The 25,873-nt window shown below is 49.1% G+C and overlaps 1 protein-coding gene and 2 gene segments (V, D, J or C); all 3 read right to left on the bottom strand.

The window, feature by feature from the left end:
- LOC102458192 (immunoglobulin lambda-1 light chain-like) overlaps window positions 1-25,873 on the bottom strand; it is an 86,984-nt gene that overhangs the window by 32,998 nt on the left and 28,113 nt on the right. For 2 of the 3 annotated variants that reach the window (XR_012895963.1, XR_012895964.1), the window contains exons 3-4: window positions 8,909-8,946; window positions 1,954-5,271 (exon numbers count right to left, since the gene is read on the bottom strand). Coding sequence is in view for 1 of the 3 variants with exons in the window: in XM_075898223.1 (XP_075754338.1) it covers window positions 1,079-1,116 (38 nt within the window). In the remaining 2 variants the exon portion in view is untranslated. Of the gene's footprint in view, window positions 1-1,078; window positions 1,117-1,953; window positions 5,272-8,908; window positions 8,947-25,873 lie in introns of all 3 variants that reach the window. The other variant, XM_075898223.1, reaches the window with a different exon arrangement.
- Window positions 13,949-25,873, bottom strand: part of LOC102460817 (Ig lambda chain C region-like) — a 42,785-nt gene continuing 30,860 nt past the window's right edge. The window contains 2 exon segments of the V gene segment in view: window positions 13,949-14,542; window positions 18,895-18,932. Coding sequence covers window positions 14,220-14,542; window positions 18,895-18,932 — 361 coding nt within the window.
- LOC106731771 (immunoglobulin lambda variable 5-37-like) overlaps window positions 23,654-25,873 on the bottom strand; it is a 77,789-nt gene continuing 75,569 nt past the window's right edge. The window contains 1 exon segment of the V gene segment in view: window positions 23,654-24,245. Coding sequence covers window positions 23,923-24,245 — 323 coding nt within the window.

Here is a 25,873-nt window from a genome sequence, read left to right as displayed (position 1 = left end):
AATCATCCAAGGTACAATGGAACCAGTCCCCTGGGTCAGGAGTAAATCTGTCAGTGTAACTACAATCAGGGGCTGTTAGTATAAGTCTGTGTAATGGCTGCCCAGGGAGCTACTTTGTTTTACACCTAAAGGGCATTTGTTCTGACACTGTAAGAATAAAAGTCGCTAACTTTCCCTAAAAAAAACTGCAAAGGGGAGTGGGCAATATCTACCCATTAGATCTTTTCTCAGCTAAAAATTCAAATGTTCGCAAAAAGTGTCTGCTGACGTGGACAAAAGTCTTTTGGCTAAGCAAAAACGGAAAACCAAATGCTGTCACCTAAAATCTGATTTCTCTTGTCCCCTGGCTTTTCAAAGAATTTTGTGGTTAAAATGTCTTAGTTTGGAGATTTGTGGTTTTAGATGAAATTTTTTTTTAAATGAGTGTGGAAAATTTGTAAAAAATGTAATCCCCTACCATGATTTTGAATTTTCTCCAGACTGAACGGCCAAATCGGGTTTTATATTGCAAGAAACAAGCTATGTTCGTTATCACATTAGGGCCAAAGGTATTGAAGACCCATCTTAAAGAGTTATGGATGAGATTTTGTGTAGCATTATCAAAGACAATGGGTCTGTTTTGTTTTCCTTTGGCTGAGAATCTGGCCCTGGTTTCTTTCACGTATGGGTCAAAACCCAAAGCTAGCAAGAAGTGCGTACTCCTCTAAAAGCAAAGCAAATTAAACAAACAAAGAAACAAAGAAACAAACAAACACAACAGAGAATGGGAAAATATTTCCCTTAAGAGGCTAACACCAATTACTTAGAAATTGGGACCTGACTGCATTGTCTGGATCAGTTTGAATGACAAATTAAAAAACCTGTCCACGTGGAATATTCTAGAAAATCCAGTATGGGACGTATACACCCTGTTCTGATGATCCACAGGTTATATATTGTTCTCAGCATGTTGTGAAAGTGTGTGAAGCAAGAGAAAGGAGACCCAAACCCGGCGATAAGGGAAAAAAGGGAGGAAAATCACGGAATCGTTACCTTGTAGGGTTGAGAAGGAAAGACAGTGAATAACGCAGTGACTTACCGAGGACGGTCAGTTGGGTTCCTCCTCCGAAGACATACCACAGTGACACATGGCTGTACAAAAACCTCTCACGTTGAATGGCAGGAGGAGACACCTCCATTGCCCATGTTGGGAAAATAGATGCCGGATAATTTCTGCGTGGCTCTCCATGAGAGGGAAATTTCATTCTTTCTGGAGAAGCTCAAAGTAGAATTCAGTGAGTGAAGATCCCTTGGGAGGTGAAGCAATGCAGGGTTCCTTGTCAGACCTCATGTGGAGCTAACACGGATCCCCAAATGCAGCCTGAGCAAGGGAGTAGAAGATGGTTTTGCGCTGACAGCACAGGCTTGGGGGTCGGGAGATAGGGGTGCAGGATCTGGTGCATTGTGCTCCATCTCACATGGTGCAGGTGGCAGAAGGAATGTGGAGACTCTGTTGAACTAGGGTAGCTAAGCTGTTGGTCCTTCCATTGCCCATTTTCCTCACAGGTCCCTTAGCTGGGAGGGGCTGGCAGAATGGTTTGGGATGCTGAGAGGGAACATGCTGAGCCATAGGCAACCCTGGGCAATTCCAGTGGCTTGTGGGAATTACACCAGAAGAGACTGAGGCCTGTTCGTATCCAATAGCAGGTGTCACGTTGGCGTTAACGATGTGTGTGAAGTTTATGCCCACAGGGCGGGCCGGAGGAGCGCTGGCATCTCTAAGAGCAGAGTCAGTGTGAAAACTGTCCTAGTGCAATGCCAACAAGTGTCAGCAAAGACACCGCTCTGCCACGCTGGGCCCTGCACGCGAGGGGAAAGGAAACGGCACCACGTGCTGTGCTCGTGTCTCAGGCAGGCAGAGGAGCCTGCACCTGTCAGTGAGAAATGACATCGTCTCCTGATGCCTGGTCCTACCTTACGGGATCAGGTCCCCAGACAGTCCGTGGGGGAGGGGTTGCTCTGCTCCTGAAGAAGCTGCATCGTCGTATCCTGTCTCACTCTCGGCTGGTGAAATCCCCGCACAGCCTGAGGAGCCGTGAAATGGTGCTCCTGGTCCATGTGCCGTGAAGCCAATCCCCACCGTCCGCGTCTAGGACCCCAGCTGGGCGTGGGACTCAGGTGCCCCTGGCAGTCCCTCTGGGAGCCACGGTCCCGCATCTGGCCTGTGTTGGATTCTGCTCCAGAGCCTGTTAGTAACAATAAAAGGCGACACTGGTATCGATGTCCCAGGTGCAGCCAGGCCGGCACGTTCCTCACGGGAGCCCCCACTTGCCTTCAGAATTCCCATTGTGCCAGCAACCACGGCCATTGGCTGCGCGCTGAGCAGCGGGTGCAGCAGGGAATCCCTGCGCTGTCTCCCTGAGCAGAGCTGACGTGAGACTCCCACCGTGGCTGGGCTGGTCCCTGCCCCTGCCCATAGGAGAGCAGCGCTGGGGCCTGCTGCCCAGCAGCGTGTGGCGTGTGAGGCCCTCTCAGCACAGGCCGGGCCAGTGAACGTCTAGGCTGTGAGCTGTGTCCATGCTCAGCTGGCTTCTTATGAATGAAGCCAGGGCCCTGGACCCTCCCTCTGACTGTAAATACCAACCCCCCTTAGCGCCGGGGGTGTCTCCGCACAGGCTGGCCTGGGGCGCGAATGGCACCGGCTTAATGTCCTCGTCGGTGGGCTGCCTCTGCCCCAATAGTCATGGGCTGTGTGTGAGGCTTGATGCGGCTCTTGCTGGAGCTGGTGGGGAAGCGCCTGTGACTCAGTGGTTCTGGCTCGGACCCTGCGCTAATCCCCTGGGCAGTGGGAGGCCACGTCCCGTTCTCAGAAGTGACGTTAGCACTTGGGGCCAGAGTGTTTTAAAGCACCTGACTATAGAGGTGGGGGCCTGGTGGGATTTTCAGAAGCCCCCAACTGCCAAACCCCCATTCATTCTGGTGCCTTTTACATTTAGACCCTTCGCATTAATTCCTATTGACTGTGAGTTGAGCGTAGACTTTTAGTGGCGCTAGTCACTCTGGAAACTCCCCCTGCGCTGCACGTAGGTTTTCAGTCCATCTGACACTCTCTTGCACATCCCTTTGCAAGGCCACAGGGCCAACCAATGCACATGGAGCAGGGAAAGTTAATTTCTTTCCAGAGCCTTTTTGTCAACAAGGGAGCGTAAAGAACTAGCACCCAGCCCTGCTATGAGGATGGTGAAGAAATGTATTTGGAGAAACCATCAGTCCTTAGTCCTAATCCATAGTGCAGCCTCACTACTCATCTTCCTCCTAGTCTCTTCTCTGGGAGGTGGCACCGCATGACTGGCCATCCATCCATCAGTCGATCCAACCCACCCTCCATCCATCAGTCGATCCAACCCTCCACCCAGCCATCCCTGTAGCTATGGCACTGCTACTGTAGGCGGTATAAGATTGATGGTATCTATCATATAATTGGCCTGCATGACACAAGTGCATCCTTTTTCTCCCTGGCCTCTTGGCTGCAGGGGAGCCAGTTTTTAAGGGTGTTCTTTGGCTGGCCCAGCACAGCTCCGGGAGTCCTTGTGGAAATGTCCGAGTGTAACAAGATCCAGCTGTGCACAGCGGGCATGCTTCTGGCTGGCAAGGGAGGGAAAGATGTCAGCGTGCCCATCACTGGATCCAGTCTCATTACTGATCCTCCAAGCAACCAATGGGAGTTCAACGGGACACTCAGCCTTGCTCTGGCCTGTCAAGGCCCAGACTGTGTCCCAGGGTAGAACTGTCAGGGCCCCCAGTGATCCCAGAGAATCTAGCTCATCTGTCACATTCTGGTTCTATGTGAAAAGCGTCCTTCATGTGGAGACCCCCAAAGACTTTCTGTGTTTACTGTGACAGTCAAAGTGGACGTGAGCGTCACTGCTTCCCCTCTTCCCAAGAGGGGTTTGGGTCTGTACTGACCAGACGTGGCCAGGAGCTCTGGTTACAGCGCATCCTAGGTAACAGTCGCCAGCACAGCAACGCCCTCCCTGCCTGGGTCCACTTGGACACTGATTCCCCTGGGTGCAGAGCGGTTCAGTAAATAGCCCCAGTGTGGCTCCCTGCAGAATGACTAATGATCAGGGGGAAAGAGAGGCTGGCATCTGCCCCTTGCGAGGCCGGAGGTTGACTGAACACCTCCTCAGAGAGCTCACTGCTCTCGGCAGAGCTGGTGACCCCTGTGAACATGGCCCCAGCCTAGCCCTGCGGTGCTGTTGGGAGCTGCCATGATCCAAGTCCGAGCTGGTCTGGCTGCAGGCCCTGTGGGTTTGCGTCCCGCTCTCATGCAGCCCACTCTCGCCCGGTGATCCCCTGACACAGTGTATGCTGTGCACAGATTTGTGCCACAGTAGCTGTCACCCCCAGGGGTGGCTGAGAACCAGAGGGACCGGTGTTAGGGGAGAACAGGCCCAGCCTGGGAAATGGCCCCCCCGTGACGTCTCTCCCCCTCCCCCGATCTTCATGCTGTGGCACGTCGCTTGGCGTCACTTCTCATCAGCCTGTGTGAGACGCCACAAGTGAGACCCTCACTGGACAGAAATCCATGTTGGCTGCGGGAAGGGGAGTTTGTGTGGCTGGCTGACGAGGTGACTCTTGCAGTGAACACACCAGGTGTAAAAGGGACACAAGAAGTGAAGCTCCCCACACACAGCGATAGTCGAATGTTTTGGTTTTATTAATGACATAACAAGGCTGCTTGGGAGACTAAAGCAGGGGTGACTGGCCAGGGATTGCCGGAGGTGGGAGTAGAGGGGAGCTGGGAACAAAGACAGGTGTCGTGTGGATCAACAGAATCCCACCCCCCCGGAGGAGGAAGGAGACTTGCTGGAAATCAGCATCATGGCCACGCTAGGAGATCCCGTCTCCTCTGGGAGCCCCCGACGGGCTGACGTGGGCACCGGCTGCGCCCCCTGGGGTCAGAGGGTTACGAACACTCCGATCGCTTCAGGGACCTCTCCAGGGTCTTGCCATCGTGTGTCACCTGACAGGTGTAGGTGTCATGGGCCTTCCACTTGGATGCATCCAGAGACAGGTAACTGCTGGCCATGTACTTGTTGTCGCTCTGCTTGGACGGCCTGGTGGTCTCCACTCCTGTGGAGATCTGCTGGCCATCAGCTTTCCAGGTCACTTGGGCGTCGCCGGGGTAGAAGCTGCCCAGCAGACACACCAGGGTGGCTTTGTTCTTGGTTTGCAGCTCCTCCGAGGATGGAGGGAAGAGGTGCACAGTAGGAGATGCCTTTGGCTGCCCTGCAAGACAATGAGATCCCCTGTTAGAATGGACAAATCCAGAGCCTACCTGTTCCGAATATCAGAAATTCCTGTTCCTGCCAGTGTAATAGATCCCATCTCTCACAAGCTCTGGGAGCAGGGGAATTGTCTGAGACGGGAGATCTCCTCAGGGTGAAAGAACAGACCTGGGAATCAGGACTTTAGTAATCTATTCTGTGCTCTGTTACCCGCTTCCTTTATGACCCTGAGTTAGTCACTTAGCTCTCTGCTTAAGAAAAGGGGGAGCACAGAGCACACTGAGCCAACTGCTGCAGGGTTTTCAATGCTTCCCACACCCTATATTGATAAAGTGCTGTGGTACACTTGGAGGAAGAGGATCTAAAAGTGTTACGTGTTTTCCATATTCTGTCAAAAGTCCCCTTTAAAAAATGCATTGTTCCTCACAGGAAAGGAAATACTCCCGACCACCTAAAAACCTCAACATTTTGCACATAATTTCTTAATATGAGGTGCCACATTTTAATGTGTGTTCTCACATTGAGTAGCAGCTTTCTTCTCTAGTCATGCTGAGCAGTATAACTGTGAGATGTTTCCATGGTGAAAACACCCTCTTGCTTCACCAGAACAGAATCTCTGTAAATGGGCCATTTTGCAGAAAGGTGTGTTTCCTACACATAAATATATTTTACTTTTCTGCATTAACTAGTCTCAATGCAAGGTTTGCCTGTATAAAAGTAAAGTAGAGGCTGCATGGTCAGGTTCTGTGTGTTTGTAAATCTGGAGCATGCACCTCTTGGTTTGTTTGCGCTTCCCTTTTGTTGTATTTCTTTCTGAATGTAATCTTGAAGGAGTTCATTGAGAATAGCTCATGCACCCATGACAGCAACTACCTGCAAGGGAGATGCTGGGGAGAAGGCGAAGGGTTCATTGTTCGACTAAGGAGAAAAACTATTTTGTACTAAATAGACTAAGCAATTGGGTTCTCATCTGGTTGCCCTAAACTTCTAGTGAGAGCCAGCAATTCCTTGCATGCTGAGGCTTTGTGGGCTGCTCGTCTAGTGGCCAAGAGGAATCTGGAGTTACCCGTTGTTTGTAAAAATCTGAAAAGATACTTGGAAAGAAACCAATTGGATCTGAAGGAGAGGACAGGAGAGCTACATGCATCAAATAGTATTGAATAGAAAGTTCTGTAGAATTCTGTGCAGTCTGAGAGCAAGAGCAGCAAGAGAGAGGGAGTGTTTCTTTCTGAACCATCCTATGGAATTGTACAGCATGGAGAAATTCCCTCTTCTGAAAAGTGGGTTATTACAGCTACTGTAGAATTCTCATGGTCTACCTGGGTCTGTAGCTTTCCCTGGCAAGGGTCAGAGCTTTTGATTAACTCCTGCGTGAGAAAAAACTTCCTATCACACCATAGTTGCCTGATTCAGTTCCCAAACAGCCCAGTTACGAAGCAAACATGTGATTGAATCATTTTCAGAAACTGTAAAGTACAGGCTGAGTTATGGGATCAACCCTTACTAAATAGTCCAATCTCGTGGGCCTCTGAGGGATTTCCAAGGTTGGGGTGCAAGATAAGAGCACCCCAAAGTACCGCAACTCGCCAGATTTCACGAGGAGTGCAAAATAGTTTACTCTGAGCCCTAACGTGCTCCTGGGCTACATAACTGCCTAGAAACAGGTAGCCTACTTGAAGAGCAAGGAGCTACTCAGCATGAGGAGGCTCAGTGCAGCCCGGGCTGCAGTTATTCCCCGGGTGAAAGTGACAATGTAGTCTGAGCTAGTCCAGCCAGCCCTGAATTACTGAGCCCTGGTAATTCTCTGCTTTGCAAGGTTTTACTGCACATGATGCCGGCTGGCCCAACAGGAATCCTGATCAATGAGCTCAGAGCCTGGCAGACACAGAACGCGGTCTCCACAAAGCCACTCAGTCTTTGCAGAGAGGACAGCAACCTCGTGCTGTGCTCTGAGCTGAGTGGCACAATTAGTGTCATGTCTTTAAAGCCCTTTACTCTCGCAGGCTGCTCCATCCCATTTAACTAACCTCTTGCATATTTGAAAGGTTTGGGGGGCTTTGGGTTGCATTTCTGGACTGAAATCTAATGGTAGCTACAGTCATCTAAGGTAGAAGGGGATGGATCCTCAGTGTGAGGAGTAAGTCGGTCAGTTCAAAAAGACTCACTCAGGGTAAGTGTAAATCAGAGTAGTCCATGGGTGCCAGGGAAGCTAGAAGGGTTTACACCAGATGAAGAATTGGGTTTCTCGTGTTAGAATTACATCAGTCTCTTGTCTCCCTTCTAATGAGCAATGCTATAGATTGGACTAATTGAAAATTATCCAGCCAGACCTCTGGCAGTGAAAATGGTAGGAGTGTATTAGAATGAATATTTGTGTGGGAAGGGCCTGCCTTTCTCAAAAACACCAAATTGCTTTTTCTATGGAAAATCCCTGTATGTATAAATTGGAAATATTAAACCAGAAACTGTCAATAACTGCAGAATTTTCAGGTTTTGGCTAGAAATGCTTGTTTGGTATTTTGGAGTCATTCCGAGAAAAATGTTTGTGTTTTTTGTTTGGTTTTTGGTTGAGTTAATTACAGAATGAAGCTCTATTTTCTGACCAGTATTCATTAGAAAATATTGCCTTCCAATGGCCCTCAGTGAAATCAGATTTTAAAAGATCAGGGACCAGTGATTTTTATAGAACATTGAAAAGTCCTATGGCACCTTATACATTAACAAATTTATTGGATCACAAGCTTTCATGGGCAAAGACCCACTTTGTCAGAAGCATGAAAGATTACATGAGTCTGACGAAGTGGGTCTTTGCCCATGAAAGCTTATGCTCCAATAAATATGGTGGTCTGAAAGGTACCACAGGACTTCTTGTTGTTCTTGTAGATTCAGACTAACACAGCTACCTCTCTGATACTTATAGAACATTGGATTTCATGAGAATGGACATTTATCTTTGAACTCTGGAGTGAGTTATCTGGCTGCTCCATTGCACACCACAGAGATATGGGTGCCTACAATGGCTGAGAAGTTGGCATATTCTTATCAGAAGCAGATCATACTTGAAAAAAAGGCCGGGAGGGAGGGGGGGAGGGAGGAGGAGGTGGGAGCTAACACCCGGACATTTTATTTCCCTTAAGGAGCTTACACCAGGCTATTATAACTAGGAACCCAATGGCAGAAACTCACTAGATTTAATGGGTGAAACAAAGAACAGGACTATGTAGCACTTTAAAGACTAACAAGATGGTTTATTAGGTGCTGAGCTTTCGTGGCCCAGACCCACTTCCTCAGAATTCCTCAGAAGTGGATCTGGCCCACGAAAGCTCATCACCTAATAAACCATCTTGTTAGTCTTTAAAGTGCTGCATAGTCCTGTTTTTTGTTTCACCTACACCAGACTAACACGGATACATTTCTATCACTAGATTTAATGGGGAAATTCAAAATTCTGTTCATTTGCTAAAGAAAAGAAAATCCAGCATGGGAGGAGACTAAAGCTTATTCCCAGTACAATGGGAAGGTTCTGTAAAGTGTGAGGAATGGGGAGCCCAACATGAAGAGAGAGAAAGGGAAAAAATCATGGAAAACTTACAATGCAGGCAGGAGAAGGAAAGCTTGTGAATAATGCAGTGACTTACCAAGGACGGTCAGCTGGGTTCCTGCTCCGAAGACCCACCACAGTGACACACAGCTGTACAAAAACCAGTCTCAGTTGTTGGCAGGAAGGAATCTCCACCAGTGCTTGGCGGAAGGTGAAAATAGGTGCAGCGCAATTTCCAGTAATTCTTCATCGGAGTGCAGGCATCTCCGTAGTGGAGAAACTCGTGCAATGGGATGAGTGAAGAGCCACTGGGAGGTGAAGCGATGGAGCGTTCCTTGGGAGAACTCACTATAAGGCCAAATGTTGGTCCCCGCATGCAGCTCACATAAGAGAAGAGAAGATGGTCTTGTCAGGAAGACACTGACCTGTCAGTCTTGAAAACGGGGTTCAGGTCTTGGCTCAGCCACTGACTTTGTGTCCTTGGCCAGGTCACTTCATCTCAGTGTCTCAGTTCCTGATCTGTACAATGGGGGCATCTCTTTCTGGCCTCACAGGGTCAGGAGAAATTGTAGAGTGTCTCAGAGACATGAGAGATTAAGCACTACGGTGGTAGAGGGCAGAAACGTATCTAGATCAAAGCAGTTCTGTGCTGTGCTATTGAGTTATGTTCCACCATTACCTTCTTCTCAAATTCATGGCGGTTACATTTGTATTGTCTTCAGTGGAATTATGTCAGGAAACAATGATGGGCATTAGCTGTCTCTACTGACTGGAGGCATTTATGTTATCGATACAACAACTGTGCTTAGCATGCATCCATAGCCCTGACACCTGAGCACATCTTCATTCCAGATGTAATTAATAAACAACATGCACTTGTGAGCCCCCCATAAGTGTCAGTGAGGGACACATCAGACATGGCAGGGATTGCACATAGACCTGACATTATTCAAACCACGTGCCCTCCGCATCCACTCTCTGAATTGCGCAGCCTCTCTACACCTGCCCATGAGGAGCTAAGGCATCCCCTCCCACCATGTCCTAACATACCTGCTCAGGAGCCTCGGAAAGTCCACGGGGGCAGGGGTTGTGCGGAGTCGCTGGGCATGGACATTCTGTCAAAAGCTGCATCATCACATCCTCTCAACTGAACTGTGCTGGATGCTGAGGAAATTGCCCATTGGACACGTCTGAGCAATGGCTGAAGATCCATGTGCCATGAAAGCAGCCTCCGCCCTGCTCTGTCTGACCCCAGCAGGAGACTGGGGGCTGGCAACAGGGGAAGCCAGGAGCCAGTGAAGATGCTTGGGAGAGCCGTGCCCAGCACACAGCCGGCATCTGCTTGGAATGCTCCAGACCCCGCTGGGACCAACCGGAGGCAGCGCTGGCTGAGCAGACATGCTCTGTATTGACACCAGTGCCCTGTATGTAGCCAGGTCGGCACGTTCCTCACGGGAGCCCCCAATTGCCTTCAGAATTCCCATTGTGCCAGCAACCACGGCCACTGGCTGCGCGCTGAGCAGCGGGTGCAGCAGGGAATCCCTGCGCTGTCTCCCTGAACAGAGCTGACGTGAGACTCCCACCGTGGCTGGGCTGGTCCCTGCCCCTGCCCGTAGGGGAGCAGCGCTGGGGCCTGCTGCCCAGCAGCGTATGGCGTGTGAGGCCCTCTCAGCACAGGCCGGGCCAGTGAACGTCTAGGCTGTGAGCTGTGTCCATGCTCAGCTGGCTTCTTATGAATGAAGCCAGGGCCCTGGACCCTCCCTCTGACTGTCAATACCAACCCCCCTTAGCGCCGGGGGTGTCTCCGCACAGGCTGGCCTGGGGCGCGAATGGCACCAGCTTAATGTCCTCGTCGGTGGGCTGCCTCTGCCCCAATAGTCATGGGCTGTGTGTGAGGCTTGATGCGGCTCTTGCTGGAGCTGGTGGGGAAGCGCCTGTGACTCAGTGGTTCTGGCTCGGACCCTGCGCTAATCCCCTGGGCAGTGGGAGGCCACGTCCCGTTCTCAGAAGTGACGTTAGCACTTGGGGCCAGAGTGTTTTCAAGCACCTGACTACAGAGGTGGGGGCCTGGTGGGATTTTCAGAAGCCCCCAGCTGCCAGACCCCCATTCATTTTGGTGCCTTTTACATTTAGGGAAGTGAGATCAAGTCATGGAGGTTGGGTCCATGGAGTGGTATTAGCCAGGGGGTAGGAGTGGTGTCCCTGCCCAAGGTTTGTGGAAGGCTGGAGAGGGATGGCATGAGACAAATGGCTTGGTCACTGTTTTCGGTCCATCCCCTCCAGGGTCCCTAGTGTTGGCCGCTGTCGGCAGACAGGCTACTGGGCTAGATGGACCTTTGGTCTGACCCAGGACGGCCATTGTGGACCACCTTGATTTTCATGCACTCCTGCTCCTGGGTGGCCAGGCTGGCAGCTCTCCTGCCCTAGCCGGCCACGTTCCTGTGCCTAGTGCGGAGATCGTGGACGAGGTCCACGATGTCCGCACTAGCCCAGGCGGGTGCCCGCCTCTTACGGTCCCGGGCAAACTCCCGGGAGCCGCCAGCCTGGTCCCGGGAAGAGGGGGAAGGCTGGGGGGCATCGGGTGGGTGGCTCGATCCGTGCCAGGTGCAGGGTCTGCTGGCTGGGTGATGGCAGGCTTGCACCTGGCACGGGCACCGTAGCAAGCCCGTGCCCCTTTAAGGGATCCGGGGCCGGGAGGCAGACGAGTTTCCCTGGTGTTGGCCAGAGTGGCCACCAGAGAAAGCTGGGGAGGGCTAGCCACCCACTAGTTCAAATTAAGGGGCTACACAGCCCTTAATTCGAACTAGTAAATTCGAACTAGGCTTAATCCTCGTGGAATGAGGATTACCTAGTTCGAACTAAGCGCTCCGTTAGTTCGAATTAAATTCGAATTAACGGAGCGCTAGTGTAGCGCCTATGAAAGTTAGTTCGAACTAACTTTGTAGTGTAGACATACACTAAGGGAGTATGAAGAGCTAGCACCCAGCCCTGGTTTGTTGCAGCCAACACTGAATGGTCCCTGCTCACTCCCTCTGATCCCTTCACTCTCGTACTTGCTTAGTAAGCTCCTGTAAGCTTCTGTGAGTCTGTGTCTCCTGTATGTTCGGCACTTTCCATGCTCTGCAAATCATAGTCTGGATACATTAACTCCCACCACTACAGTCATGTGTATGTTGGGATGTGGGAGTGGGGTGCAGGGTGACAGGTGGTATGAGGATGTTTAAAAAATTCATGTTGGGAAACCTTCCATCCTAAATGCTCATCCTCAGTCTCTCACTGCTCATCTTCCCTTCATTTGGTTTTGTAGAAAATGGGAGTGCATGGCTGGCCGTCTAGACATCCGTCCATCCGTCCATGTTTCTCCTACAGTATATATGGCCTATGTGATGTAACTGTATCCCTTTATCTCTTTGGCCTGTTGGCTGTAGGAGAGCCCATGTTCAAAGGTCTCTTTTGGCTGGTCCATCACTGCTCAGGGATCTATGATAAACACTCTGAATATTGCAACTTCCCAGGCTTATGCACTCTGCATGCTGCTGTGTGGAAAAGGTGATAGACCCCTGAAGGTACCAAGTGTTTCATGAAACCGATTCCCCAGCACAACTGAGGGTGTTTAATGGGGCACGGACTGACTGCTCTGGCCTGCTAAGATGCAGTCTGTGCAGGATACCTGAACTAACATGGGTCCGAGTGATCCCAGAGGATCCAGAATGCCAGTAACATTCTCATTTAATGCGAAAAGTAACTTGAATGTGAAGGCTCCCAAAGCATTTTACACACTTATGTGGCTGGTCAAACTGGACCTAAGGGTCCCTGCCTTCCTCTCTGGCTGTAACAAAGCAGATGTCACATGATGGCAAGCAGCACAAGTTAAGTCATTATATTTCTATGAATCTGGTGGCAGGGAAGGATGAGTGCACAAGGAGTAGAGATGAATGTGTCTAATCGAATATTCAACTACCCAATGAGACTAGGCTTATCACGTAGTCAGGTGAATACTTGACTACTCACTCTCCCCCTTGCTGCCTCTGTGTCATGCCGGCTCCAGGAGCTACCCCTGCTATGGCTTTGCATTTTAAATGTAATAAGAGCCACCGGGCTCTTGCTACATTTAAAATGAAGAGCTGCAGCGGTCCCTGAGCTGGTGCCAGCTGGGACTGCTCAGTCTGGCTCACGCTGACTCCAGGAGGTACCTCTGCTGCGGCTCTGCATTTTAAATGGAGGAAGAGACAGACTGTCTGCAGAGCTGCACAGGAAGTACCTATTGTGTAGTCGATACAAATTGTATCATGTACACAATTAGCCAATTACCTGCTTTTTAACATCCTTAATAAGGAACTGCCAACTACATCGGTGTTTCCAGGATATTTATGGACACTCTTCCCAAGAGGGGTTTGGGTCTGTACCGACCAGAAGTGGCCAGGAGCTCTGGTTACAGCCTATTCCAACAGCCATTGGCACTACAGCACCCTTCCTGCATGGGACTGATTCCCCTGGGTGCAGAGCGGTTCAGTAAATAGCCCCAGTGGCTCCAGTGCGTCTCCCTGAAGAATGACTAATGCTTGGGGGGAAGCAGGGGCTGGAATCTGCCCCATGAGAGGCTGGAGGGAGTCTGAACACTGCCTCACAGAGCACACTGCTCTAGGCAGGGCTGGTGACCCATGTGAGCATGGCCCTAGCCTAGCCCTGCGGTGCTGTTGGGAGCTGCCAGGGTGCCAGTCTAAGCAGGTCTGGCTGCAGCCCCCTGGGGGTTTGCATCCCGCTCTCATGCAGCCCACTCTCACCCAGCGATCCCCTGACACAGCGTACGCTGTGCAGAGATTTGTGCCACAGCAGCTGTCCCCCACAGGAGTCTGTTGATAGCAAGAGTGACCTGTGTTAGGGGAGAACAGGCCCAGCCTGGGAAATGGCCCCCCCATGACGTCTCTCCCCCTCCCCCGATCTTCATGCTATGGCACGTCGCTTGGCGTCACTTCTTATCAGCCTGTGTGAGACACCACAAGTGAGACCCTCACTGGACAGAAATCCATGTTGGCTGCGGGAAGGGGAGTTTGTCTGGCTGGCTGACGAGGTGACTCTTGCAGGGAACACACCAGGTGCAAAAGGGACACAAGAAGTGAAGCTCCCCACACACAGCGATAGTCGAATGTTTTGGTTTTATTAATGACATAACAAGGCTGCATGGGAGACTAAAGCAGGGGGACTGGCCAGGGATTGCCGGGGGTGGGAGCAGAGGGGAACAGGGAACAAAGACAGGTGTCGTGTGGATCAATAGAATCCCACCCCCCCAGAAGAGGAAGGAGATTTGCTGGAAATCAGCATCATGGCCACGCTAGGAGATCCCGTCTCCTCTGGGAGCCCCCGACGGGCTGACATGGGCACCGGCTGCGCCCCTTGGGGTCAGAGGGTTACGAACACTCCGATCGCTTCAGGGACCTCTCCAGGGTCTTGCCATCGTGTGTCACCTGACAGGTGTAGGTATCAGAGGACGTCCACTTGGATGCATCCAGAGACAGGTAACTGCTGGCCATGTACTTGTTGTCGCTCTGCTTGGAAGGCTTGGTGGTCTCCACTCCCGTGGAGATCTGCTTGCCATCAGCTTTCCAGGTCACTTGGACGGAGCCGGGGTAGAAGCTGCCCAGCAGACACACCAGGGTGGCTTTGTTCTTGGTTTGCAGCTCCTCCGAGGATGGAGGGAAGAGGTGCACAGTAGGAGATGCCTTTGGCTGCCCTGCAAGACAATGAGATCCCCTGTTAGAATGGACAAACCAGAGCCTGCCTGTTCCGAATATCAGAAATTCCTGTTCCTGCCAGTGTAACAAATCCCATCTCTCACAAGCTCTGGGAGCAGGGGAATTGTCTGAGACAGGCGATCTTCTCAGGGTGAAGGCCTGGGAATTAAGATCAGAAGTATCTATTCCTGTCTCGACCACAGCCTCTTTTTGGAACTCTGAGTTACTTATTTCTGTAGAAATGAAAGGGTTAGAGCATCATTGAACTCACTGCATATGGGTTGTTTTCAATATTTATGGGGTTTTTTAATATAATATCTATGGAATTCTGAGACACATGGTGGAAGGTGCTGTAGAAATGTGAAGCATTGTCACTATGGTTTCCAGGCTCAGCTTATATAAATGCATTGTTTCTCAGAGAAAAGAATATAGTTCTTCTAATCATCTAGAAACTTAGGCATTTTACCCATAAATCCTCAATATTAAGTCCATATTTTGATACCGTTCGGCTGTGTCTAGACTTGCCAGCTGTCTACACTGGCTGTTTGAACTTCTGCAAGAACACTGACTATCTCTTGTAAGATCGTCAGTATTCTTGCGGAAATACTGTGCTGCTCCCGTTTGGGCAAAAGCTCTCTTGCGCAAATCATTTGCGCAAGAGGGCCAGTGTAAACAGCACAGAACTGTTTTCCGCAAAAAAGCCCCGATTGTGAAAATGGCGATCAGGGCTTTTTTGCGGAAAACCGCGTCCAGATTGGCCACAGACGCTTTTCCGCAAAAAGTACTTTTGCGGAAAAACATCCTGCCAATCTAGACGTGCTTTTCCGAAAATGCTTTAAATGGAAAACTTTTCCATTAAAAGCATTTTCGGAAAATCATGCCAGTGTAGACGTAGCCTTCCTGACACTGAGTAGCAGCTTTTGAAACGGTGCCATTAAGTGCAGCGGAAGCTATCACTTATTAAATCAATTAGGGATAGATTTCTATGGTGAAAACACTGTCTTGTTTCTCGAGAACACAATATCTATGATTGGCACAATTGGGTAATTTTGCAAGAAAGTGTTTTTTATAGATTCAAATATACAGGCAGTCCCCGGGTTACATGGATCCGACTTACATCGGATCCCTACTTACAAACGGGGTGAGGCAACCCCGCACTAGCTGCTTTTCCCCCTAGCAGACCAGGGAGACACGAAGCTAGCACCGCCCTCCCCTCCCCGCCAGCAGACCAGGGAGACACGGAGCGGCTTTTCTCAGCAGACACCTCAGCTTGAGAATAAAGGACTGAGGGAAGTGAGGTGGGAGAATAAAACTGAGCTCTGGAGAAATGTTTGGCTAGAGTTTCCCCTACAATATATACCAGTTCTGACTTACATACAAATTCAACTTAAGAACAAACCTACAGTCCCTATCTTGTACGTAACCCGGGGACTGCCTGTATTTTGCTTTCCTCCCATTTAATAAGCTTGGTCTCCATTAACCAGTTTCAATTCATTAACTTTAGTGGAAGGTTTGCCTGAATAAAGAGAAAGTAGAGGTTGCAGGGTCAGGTTCTGTGTGTTTGCAAATCTTGAACATGCACCTCTCGGTGTTTTTGCTCTTCCCTTTTGCTAGTTTTCTTTCTCAATATAATCTTTGAGTGTTTGCTCATGCACAGGTCATGTATCCGTGACAGTAACTGATTGAAAGTGAGAGGTTGGAGGATCAGGGTTTAGCGCTAAAGAGAAATATGATTTTGTACTAAAGTTTGGTTCCCATCTGTATTCGCTGAATTTAGTGAGAGACAGTCACACAGGAAAACTGCAGTTCATTCTGCCTTGGAATACATTGTGGTTATCAATTTTGGTATATTTCTTAGGGCCTAAGCTTAGAGCTTAATTTGTCTATTCCAGGCTTCGGGCCTGCTTCACTAGAGGCACAGAGGAATTTGAGGGAATCACATTTTTCCTAAAGAAAAATCCTATAACAGATCATTATAAAAAAGCAATTAGATTCAAAGGATAGGACAGGAGATCTACATGCTTCAATAATGTATAAAAAGTCCTGCAAAATGCTACACAGCTCTGAAAGACAGCAAGAGAAAGAGAGTTTGTTTTTGAACTATCCTATGGACTTCTATAGCAGGGATAAAGTCTCTAGTCTGCAACGTCAGTCAACAAATGCATCGTTAAACTACCATTGTCTTTCGGAGTCTGTTGGTCTTTCTACTAAGGATCAGATCCTCTAACACTTGCATGACAAACAACCTCCTGTCACATCACAGGTGCCCGTTCCTGTTACTGAACGGTCTAGTTACCAAACAAGCTTGTTGCCAAAGTGACTGCAGTGAAAGCGGTCACAGTAGAGACTTATTCATGAGGCTCAGTCTAGTATGCATCTGATAACTTTGCTAGATTGAGGATCAAGTCTAGAGGAACATGCAAATCACCACCACAATGTTTGATTTAATGTGCTATGGAAATACAAAGACAACAAAGACACAATCTGCTTAGGAGGGCCACAAAAGTTGAGTAAATTTTAAAATTGATGGTAACATTCATGCACCTGCCTTGTCTCTGGTGTCAAATTGGGATGCCTTTCCTCACACCAGGCTGCACCTTACTGCACAGGAGGTTGGTCCCATTTACAGTGATGGGACTGTTTGAAAAACAAGTTGCTACTCAGCACAAGCAAAGATGCCGCAGTCTGCGCCTTAGTTACTTAACACTGTGTATAGGTCAAAGCATCCAACAACGTTATTTGAGCCAATGCAGTCAGCCCTGGCTTAGTACCTTGGCTAAACTGGGTCTATCAGGTCCCCAAAGCTGCTGTGTATTTGAAGCCGGCTGGTCCAGCCAGCATTCTGATCACTGAATTGTGAATCTGGCAGACATACAGTCCATCCCCTACAAGGCCACTCAGCCTTTGAAGACTGGCCAGCAACCTCAGTACCACGCTCCAGGCTTCAGGAGCAGAATTAGTGAAATGTCTGTAAAGCCCTCTCCTCTTGCCAGCTGCTCAATCCCACCCCATTTAGCTAACATGTTTCATATTTCAAAGTTTGGAGCGGGGCCTTGGTTACATTTCCAAATTGCAATCCCGTGGTAGCTACCTTCCTCTAAGATACAATGGGATGGCTCTTCTGTGTGAGACGTATTTTTTAAATTATATTAGTGTTTTATTTAGCTCTAAGGGTACGTTTACTCTGCACCCAGATCTTGAAATAAGGTCTGAAATTGGAACTACGCAAATTGCATAACTTCTTTCAAGTTATATTCGAAATTGCCATTTTACAAATTTGGTGCTGTCTACACAGCACTGAATTTTGAAATAGAGCACTATTCCAAAATGTCCCTTAATCCCCAGGGAATGAGGTTTACAGGGACATCGGAATAGCGAGTCCATTATATTTGAAAAGAATGGGCTTGCTCAACAGACATGGAATAGCTATTTTGGGATACTCCTGGAATCCCAAAATAGCTCCACAGTGCAAACATAGCCTAAATGAGCAATGCTACAAATAACGCTAGTTGAAAATTATGCATCAAAACTTCTTTCAATGGAAAATTGGGTTTCAGCTAAACTAATTTAGCCTCTGTTTATTTAAAAACAGTGTTGCTGAAAATTCACAAAATGCCCAAAGTGGAAATATTAAGACAAAAAGCTGTCAGTAACTGAATCATTTTGGATTTTCAGCTGAAAATGCTTGTTTGGGATTTTGATCCCATTGACATGAAACTGATATTTTTGTTTTGCTTTTGATAAAATTATTTTATAGAATAAAACCCCATTTTCTGACCAGCTCTCTTTACGGAACATTTCCTTCCAGCAGTCCCAGACAAATCAGATTTTAAAGAATCAGGGCCCAATTATTTTAATATAACATTAGATTTCATGAGTTTGGACACCTGTCTTAGGAGCCTGGGGTGAGTTTTGTTGGAGCTTTGTTGCAGACAATGGAGCAATAGGTGTCCGCAGGGGCTGAGAAACTGTCTCTGGATTTCTTTCACACACCAGTGTTAATGGGAAATAGTTCAAACCTTCCAAGAAAAAGGGGGAGAATATTTTCCTTAAGGAGCTAACACTAGAGCATTGTGCCTGGGGATCCAGTGGTAGAAACTCAATAGGTTTCATGGCCAAATTCAATATTCTCTTCCTTGGGAAAAGGAAAGAAAATCCAACATGGAAGGTGCACCCCTGTTATGACTGTCTACACAGAGACTAAATATTATTCCCAATGCAGTGCAAACGCCTATATCTAAAGAGAGGTGTCCCAAGCCAAGTATGAAGATCGAGAAAACAGGAAAGACATCATGGAAAACGTACAGTGCAGTCAGGGGAAGGAAAGTTTGTGAATAATGCAGTGACTTACCAAGGACGGTCAGCTGGGTTCCTCCTCCGAAGACCCCCCACTGTGACACACAGCTGTACAAAAACCTGTCATGTTGAATGGCAGGAAGAGATTGTCACCACTGCCATGTGGAAAAAGAGGTGCATGGTAAGTCCCACTGGTTCTCCATGGGACTGCAGGCATCTCTTTCGTGGAGAAACGTGTTGTGCAATCGAAAGATTGAAGATCCACTGGGAGACGAAGCGATGGAGCATTCCCTGGGAGAACTCACTATAAGGCCAAATCTTGGTCCCTTGTATGAAGCCCACATAAGAGAGATGAAGATGGTCTTGGTGGGAAGGCACTGGAGTGGCAGTCAGGAGACCAGGGTTCAATTTCTGGCTCTTCTACAGACTGTAAAACGGGTGGCACAATTTCCCTACCTCCCAGGGTGATATAAGAAAAAATTACATGAATTCATTGTGCATTGATACAGGTGGGAAATGTTTCTGGAAAGATGCAAAGGGCCTTTGTGCTCTTCTTCCTTGCTGGGTTCCACCACCACGGTGCTCCCTGTGTGTCGGTGTTGCTCTGGCTGGAGTTCTGCGGAGAATGGTTCTGGGTGCGGCAGGGCACACAACTGGATTGCATGTTGGTACTTTTTGCCTTGTAACCATAACAGGGCAATACTGGGCCAAAGCATTACTGGTGTCATTGTACTGACTTCAGCGGAATTGCGTCAGGGTAAGAGGTAAGCACCTGAGCTGTGAGTACTGACTGGAGTCCGTCGTGTACGTTATCGATAAATAACCGTACTTAGCAAGTGTGTCTAACGTAGGGCTCTGGGAGCACCAGCATCCTTCTTGATGTAATAATGTACAACATGCCCTTGTGACCCACCCCATAAGTGTCAGCGAAGGGTCAGATCACACATGCCAGCAACTGCACACGTGTTGGCAGGATGCTGTTCAAACCATGTGCCGTCCGTGTCTACTCTCCGAATCACGCAGCCTCTATGCACCAGCCCATGAGGAGCTATGGTTGTCCCCTCCCACATTGTCCTAACTTACCTGCTCAGGAGCCTTGGACAGTGCAATGGGCCAAGGGTTGCTCTGAGTCGCTGGGCATGGCCCTTCTGCCGGAAGCTGCGTCATCCCGTCCTCTGTTCACTCTCAACTGAACTGTGCAGGGCGCTGGGGAAATTGCCTATTAGACACGTCTGAGCAATGGCTGAAGATCCATGTGCCATGAAACCAGCCACCACCTTGCTCTGCCTGACCCCAGCAGTAGAGTTGCCAGTTTTGGCTGGCCATGTTCCTGGAGGTTTCAGCACATGACACGATCTTTAATTAAAGATTGATCATTAATTCCTGGCGACTCCAGGACAATCCTGGTGGGTTGGACAGCAGTGGATCGGATGCAGATGTTATTGTCAGTCTCTCTGGAACGAGTGAAGATGCTCAGAATCTTTTGCTGCTTTTCAGTGTCATCTCCATCTTGCACTGGCGTGTGCTGGGAAATGCTCCCAGATACTGTTGGTACCAAAGCAGAGGTGTCTGCTCAGCTACTGTCCCAAGTGCTGCCAGGTCGGCACGTTCCTCACGGGAGCCCCCAATTGCCTTCAGAATTCCCATTGTGCCAGCAACCACGGCCATTGGCTGCGTGCTAAGCAGCGGGTGCAGCAGGGAATCCCTGCGCTGTCTCCCTGAGCAGAGCTGACGTGAGACTCCCACCATGGCTGGGCTGGTCCCTGCCCCTGCCCATAGGGGAGCAGCGCTGGGGCCTGCTGCCCAGCAGCGTGTGGCGTGAGGGGCCCTCTCAGCACAGGCCGGGCCAGTGAACGTCTAGGCTGTGAGCTGTGTCCATGCTCAGCTGGCTTCTTATGAATGAAGCCAGGGCCCTGGACCCTCCCTCTGACTGTCAATACCAACCCCCCTTAGCGCCGGGGGTGTCTCCGCACAGGCTGGCCTGGGGCGCGAATGGCACCAGCTTAATGTCCTCGTCGGTGGGCTGCCTCTGTCCCAATAGTCATGGGCTGTGTGTGAGGCTTGATGCGGCTCTTGCTGGAGCTGGTGGGGAAGCGCCTGTGACTGCAGTGGTTCTGGCTCGGGCCCTGCGCTAATCCCCTGGGCAGTGGGAGGCCACGTCCCGTTCTCAGAAGTGACGTTAGCACTTGGGGCCAGAGTGTTTTCAAGCACCTGATGATAGAGGTGGGGGCCTGGTGGGATTTTCAGAAGCCCCCAACTGCCAAACCCCCATTCATTTTGGTGCCTTTTACATTTAGACCCTTCGCATTAATTCCTATTGACTGTGAGTTGAGCGTAGACTTTTAGTGGCGCTAGTCACTTTGCAAACTCCCCCTGCGCTGCACGAAGGTTTTCAGACCATCTGACACCCTGCAGGTCGATTTGTAAGGCCGCAGGGCCAACCAATGCACATGAAGGAAGGAAAGTCAATTTCTTCCCAGAGCCTTTTTGTCAATAAGGGAGTGTGAAGAACTAGCACCCTGGTTTGTTGCAGCCAACACTGAATGGACCCTGCTCACTCCCTCTGATCCCTTCACTCTCATACTTGCTTAGTAAGCTCCTGTAAGCTTCTCTTAGTCTGTGTCCCCTCTGTGTTCGGCACTTTCCATGCTCTGCAAATCATAGTCTGGATACATTAACTCTCCCCGCTACAGTCATGTGTTTGTTGGGATGTGGGGGTGGGGTGCAGGGTGACAGGTGGTATGAGGATGTTTAAAAAATTCATATTGAGAAACCTTCCACCTTTAATGCTCATCCTCAGTCGCTCACTGCTCATCTTCCCTTCATTTGGTTTTGTAGAAAATGGGAGTGCATGGCTGGCCGTCTAGACATCCGTCCATGTCTCTCCTATAGTATATATGGCCTATGTGATGTAACTGTATCCCTTTATCTCTTTGGCCTGTTGGCTGTAGGAGAGCCCATGTTCAAAGGTCTCTTTTGGCTGGCCCATCACTCCTCAGGGATCTATGATAAACACTCTGAATATTGCAACTTCCCAGGCTTATGCACTCTGCATGCTGCTGTGTGGAAAAGGTGATAGACCCCTGAAGGTACCAAGTGTTTCATGAAACCGATTCCCCAGCACAACTGAGGGTGTTTAATGGGGCACGGACTGACTGCTCTGGCCTGCTAAGATGCAGTCTGTGCAGGATACCTGAACTAACATGGGTCCGAGTGATCCCAGAGGATCCAGAATGCCAGTAACATTCTCATTTAATGCGAAAAGTAACTTGAATGTGAAGGCTCCCAAAGCATTTTACACACTTATGTGGCTGGTCAAACTGGACCTAAGGGTCCCTGCCTTCCTCTCTGGCTGTAACAAAGCAGATGTCACATGATGGCAAGCAGCACAAGTTAAGTCATTATATTTCTATGAATCTGGTGGCAGGGAAGGATGAGTGCACAAGGAGTAGAGATGAATGTATCTAATCGAATATTCAACTACCCAATGAGACTAGGCTTATCACGTAGTCAGGTGAATACTTGACTACTCACTCTCCCCCTTGCTGCCTCTGTGTCAGAGGAAGCAAGAGGAGGACGGGAAGCAGGAGCTGGTGCTGGGGTGAGCCAACTTAAAAGCTGGTTCCCCCCAGCATGTCTCCACAGTGCGTAGGAGGGAAAGGGTAGGGCAGGCAAAGCCACAGAGACCAGGGAGCTGGCTGTACTGGCTCATGCCGGCTCCAGGAGCTACCGCCACTGTGGCTTTGCATTTTAAATGTAATAAGAGCCACCGGGCTCTTGCTACATTTAAAATGAAGAGCTGCAGCGGTCCCTGAGCTGGTGCCAGCTGGGACTGCTCAGTCTGGCTCACACTGACTCCAGAAGGTACCTCTGCTGCGGCTCTGCATTTTAAATGGAGGAAGAGACAGACTGTCTGCAGAGCTGCACAGGAAGTACCTATTGTGTATTCGATACAAATTGTATCATGTACACAATTAGCCAATTACCTGCTTTTTAACATCCTTAATAAGGAACTGCCAACTACATTGGTGTTTCCAGGATATTTATGGACACTCTTCCCAAGAAGGGTTTGGGTCTGTACTGACCAGAAGTGGCCAGGAGCTCTGGTTACAGCCTATTCCAACAGCCATTGGCACTACAGCGCCCTTCCTGCATGGGACTGATTCCCCTGGGTGCAGAGCGGTTCAATAAATAGCCCCAGTTGCTCCAGTGCGTCTCCCTGAAGAATGACTAATGCTTGGGGGGAAGCAGGGGCTGGAATCTGCCCCATGAGAGGCTGGAGGGTGACTGAACACTGCCTCACAGAGCACACTGCTCTAGGCAGGGCTGGTGACCCATGTGAGCATGGCCCTAGCCTAGCCCTGCGGTGCTGTTGGGAGCTGCCAGGGTGCCAGTCTAAGCAGGTCTGGCTGTAGGCCCCGTGGGTTTGCATCCCGCTCTCATGCAGCCCACTCTCACCCAGCAATCCCCTGGCACAGCATACGCTGTGCAGAGATTTGTGCCACAGCAGCTGTCCCCCACAGGAGTCTGTTGATAGCAAGAGTGACCTGTGTTAGGGGAGAACAGGCCCAGCCTGGGAAACAGCCCCCCCACCAAGACATATCTCCCTCTCCCCCGATCTCCATGCTATGGCACGTTGCTTGGTGTCACTTCTCATCAGCCTGTGTGAGACACCACATGTGAGACCCTCACTGGACAGAAATCCATGATGGCTGTTGGAAGGGGAGATTGTCTGGCTGGCTGACGAGGTGACTTCTGCAGGGAACACACCAGGTGTAAAAGGGACACAAGAAGTGAAGCTCCCCACACACAGCGATAGTCGAATGTTTTGGTTTTATTAATGACATAACAAGGCTGCATGGGAGACTAAAGCAGGGGGACTGGCCAGGGATTGCCGGGGGTGGGAGCAGAGGGGAACAGGGAACAAAGACAGGTGTCGTGTGGATCAATAGAATCCCACCCGCAGAAGAGGAAGGAGATTTGCTGGAAATCAGCATCATGGCCACGCTAGGAGATCCCGTCTCCTCTGGGAGCCCCCGACGGGCTGACGTGGGCACCGGCTGCGCCCCCTGGGGTCAGAGGGTTACGAACACTCCGATCGCTTCAGGGACTTCTCCAGGGTCTTGCCATCGTGTGTCACCTGACAGGTGTAGGTATCAGAGGACGTCCACTTGGATGCATCCAGAGACAGGTAACTGCTGGCCATGTACTTGTTGTCGCTCTGCTTTGAAGGCTTGGTGGTCTCCACTCCCGTGGAGATCTGCTTGCCATCAGCTTTCCAGGTCACTTGGACGGAGCCGGGGTAGAAGCTGCCCAGCAGACACACCAGGGTGGCTTTGTTCTTGGTTTGCAGCTCCTCCGAGGATGGAGGGAAGAGGTGCACAGTAGGAGATGCCTTTTGCTGCCCTGCAAGACAATGAGACACAGAATCAGATTTTCAGAAATTCAGACACAGAAATTCAGACACTATCAGAGCAGCATGCTAGATATTTTGGGTTATATCCTCATCAATCAGAAATCAATGTAGCTGACACTAGCTAAGGATCTGGCTTTTCAGGTCTATATAGTTTTATTTCTTAAATAAAGTCTAGGGCGCTTGAGGGAGAACCTGTGTGAAATGTAGTTCCGTGTTACTTTATAACTAAAAAGTCTTATTTAAAAATCATATCAAAGCTCATATGTTCACATACATGTATACCTGGATTCAATTGGGGAAAGAGAGAAACCCTTTAACTAAGTAGATCATAACAGGAAAAGCTAAACCCAGATAAGCCATTGTGACAGCACAATGCAACAGTGACTCTATTATTTTCCAAATGACTTAATAGATATTTCTTTCCTAATGTTTTTCCTTTGGAAGGAATATTCTATACACATAAATCATCCTCACAGAGACACTCTGTCTCAATATAATGTTTTCTAGTGTTAAACATTCCCAAGCATCTGTCCTTGTTGTTGATTCACTCACCCACCGGCTAGGGAGCCATATGACACTAACGCTGCATTTGATTGATTTCCCAGGCACGGAGGGCTGAGAAATGCAGTTCTCTTAGGAAAGGTGGATGTTTCTGAAGGCTCCAGTTTTAGCTTGGATATGGAATCCTGCCTAAGCTGAGAGCTATTTAAATTGAATAATTCTTCACTGTTGATGTGATAGAAATTTGTGTTTGTTCAGTATCTCCTGCAGGGTATGCCATACATGACAGAGAATCACACAGCGGTTTCAAGTTATTATTCTTGTTGTTTTCTTATTATTTACGGCCCCACTGATGCAAATTCAGGTCACAGGGTGCGTCTACACGGCAGGGCTTACTTCAAAATAAGCTACACAAATTGAGCTATGTCAATTGCGTATCTTATTTTGAAATAGTGAGCATTTGCACAGCACTTATTTTGAAATGGATCACTCTTTCTCTGACTTCCCTTACTCCTCGTACATTGAGGGTTACAAGAGTTGGAGTAAGAAGTCCTCTAGCTTGACAGTATTTTGACATTATTTTGAAATAACTGCCTGCTGTGTAGACGTGGGCTAAGTTATTTCAAAATAGCGCTAGTTATTTTGAAATAATGTTGTTGTGTAGACGTACCCACATATAGATAGGGATGGAGGAAAATGTTTAACCACTGATGTTAATTTGATTGCATCAGAGAAACCAAAAGCAAAATTGGGCCTTTAAAATGAGAATTAGGGCCCTAATCCAACTGAGCATTTAAAGGCATGCTTCATTTAAATGAAACAGCCATCCCATGGAAATCAATAGACTTCTTGTTGGCTTAAAGTTAAACATGTGGTTAACTGTTCTGCTGGATTAGAGTCTTGGTGCAAAGATTTAGGGTCCATTATAGTCCATAGGCAACATCAGTTCTCATGCAACATCATAATCTGCCACGGGCACTCTGGATCGCTAATTCCTTTGGGCAGGTATGCTTCTTGCCTGGCATCAGGTCTTCAGTACTAGCCTTACCAATATTGTCTGTTATGATCTCACTAGCACTAGGGCTCTGATAGCTGAACACCACATTAGGGGACTGTC

The sequence above is a fragment of the Pelodiscus sinensis genome, chromosome 15, assembly GCF_049634645.1.
Source record: "Pelodiscus sinensis isolate JC-2024 chromosome 15, ASM4963464v1, whole genome shotgun sequence".
In the NCBI taxonomy this organism is placed as follows: Eukaryota; Metazoa; Chordata; order Testudines; family Trionychidae; genus Pelodiscus; species Pelodiscus sinensis.
This window is presented reverse-complemented; position numbering and strand designations above follow the sequence as displayed.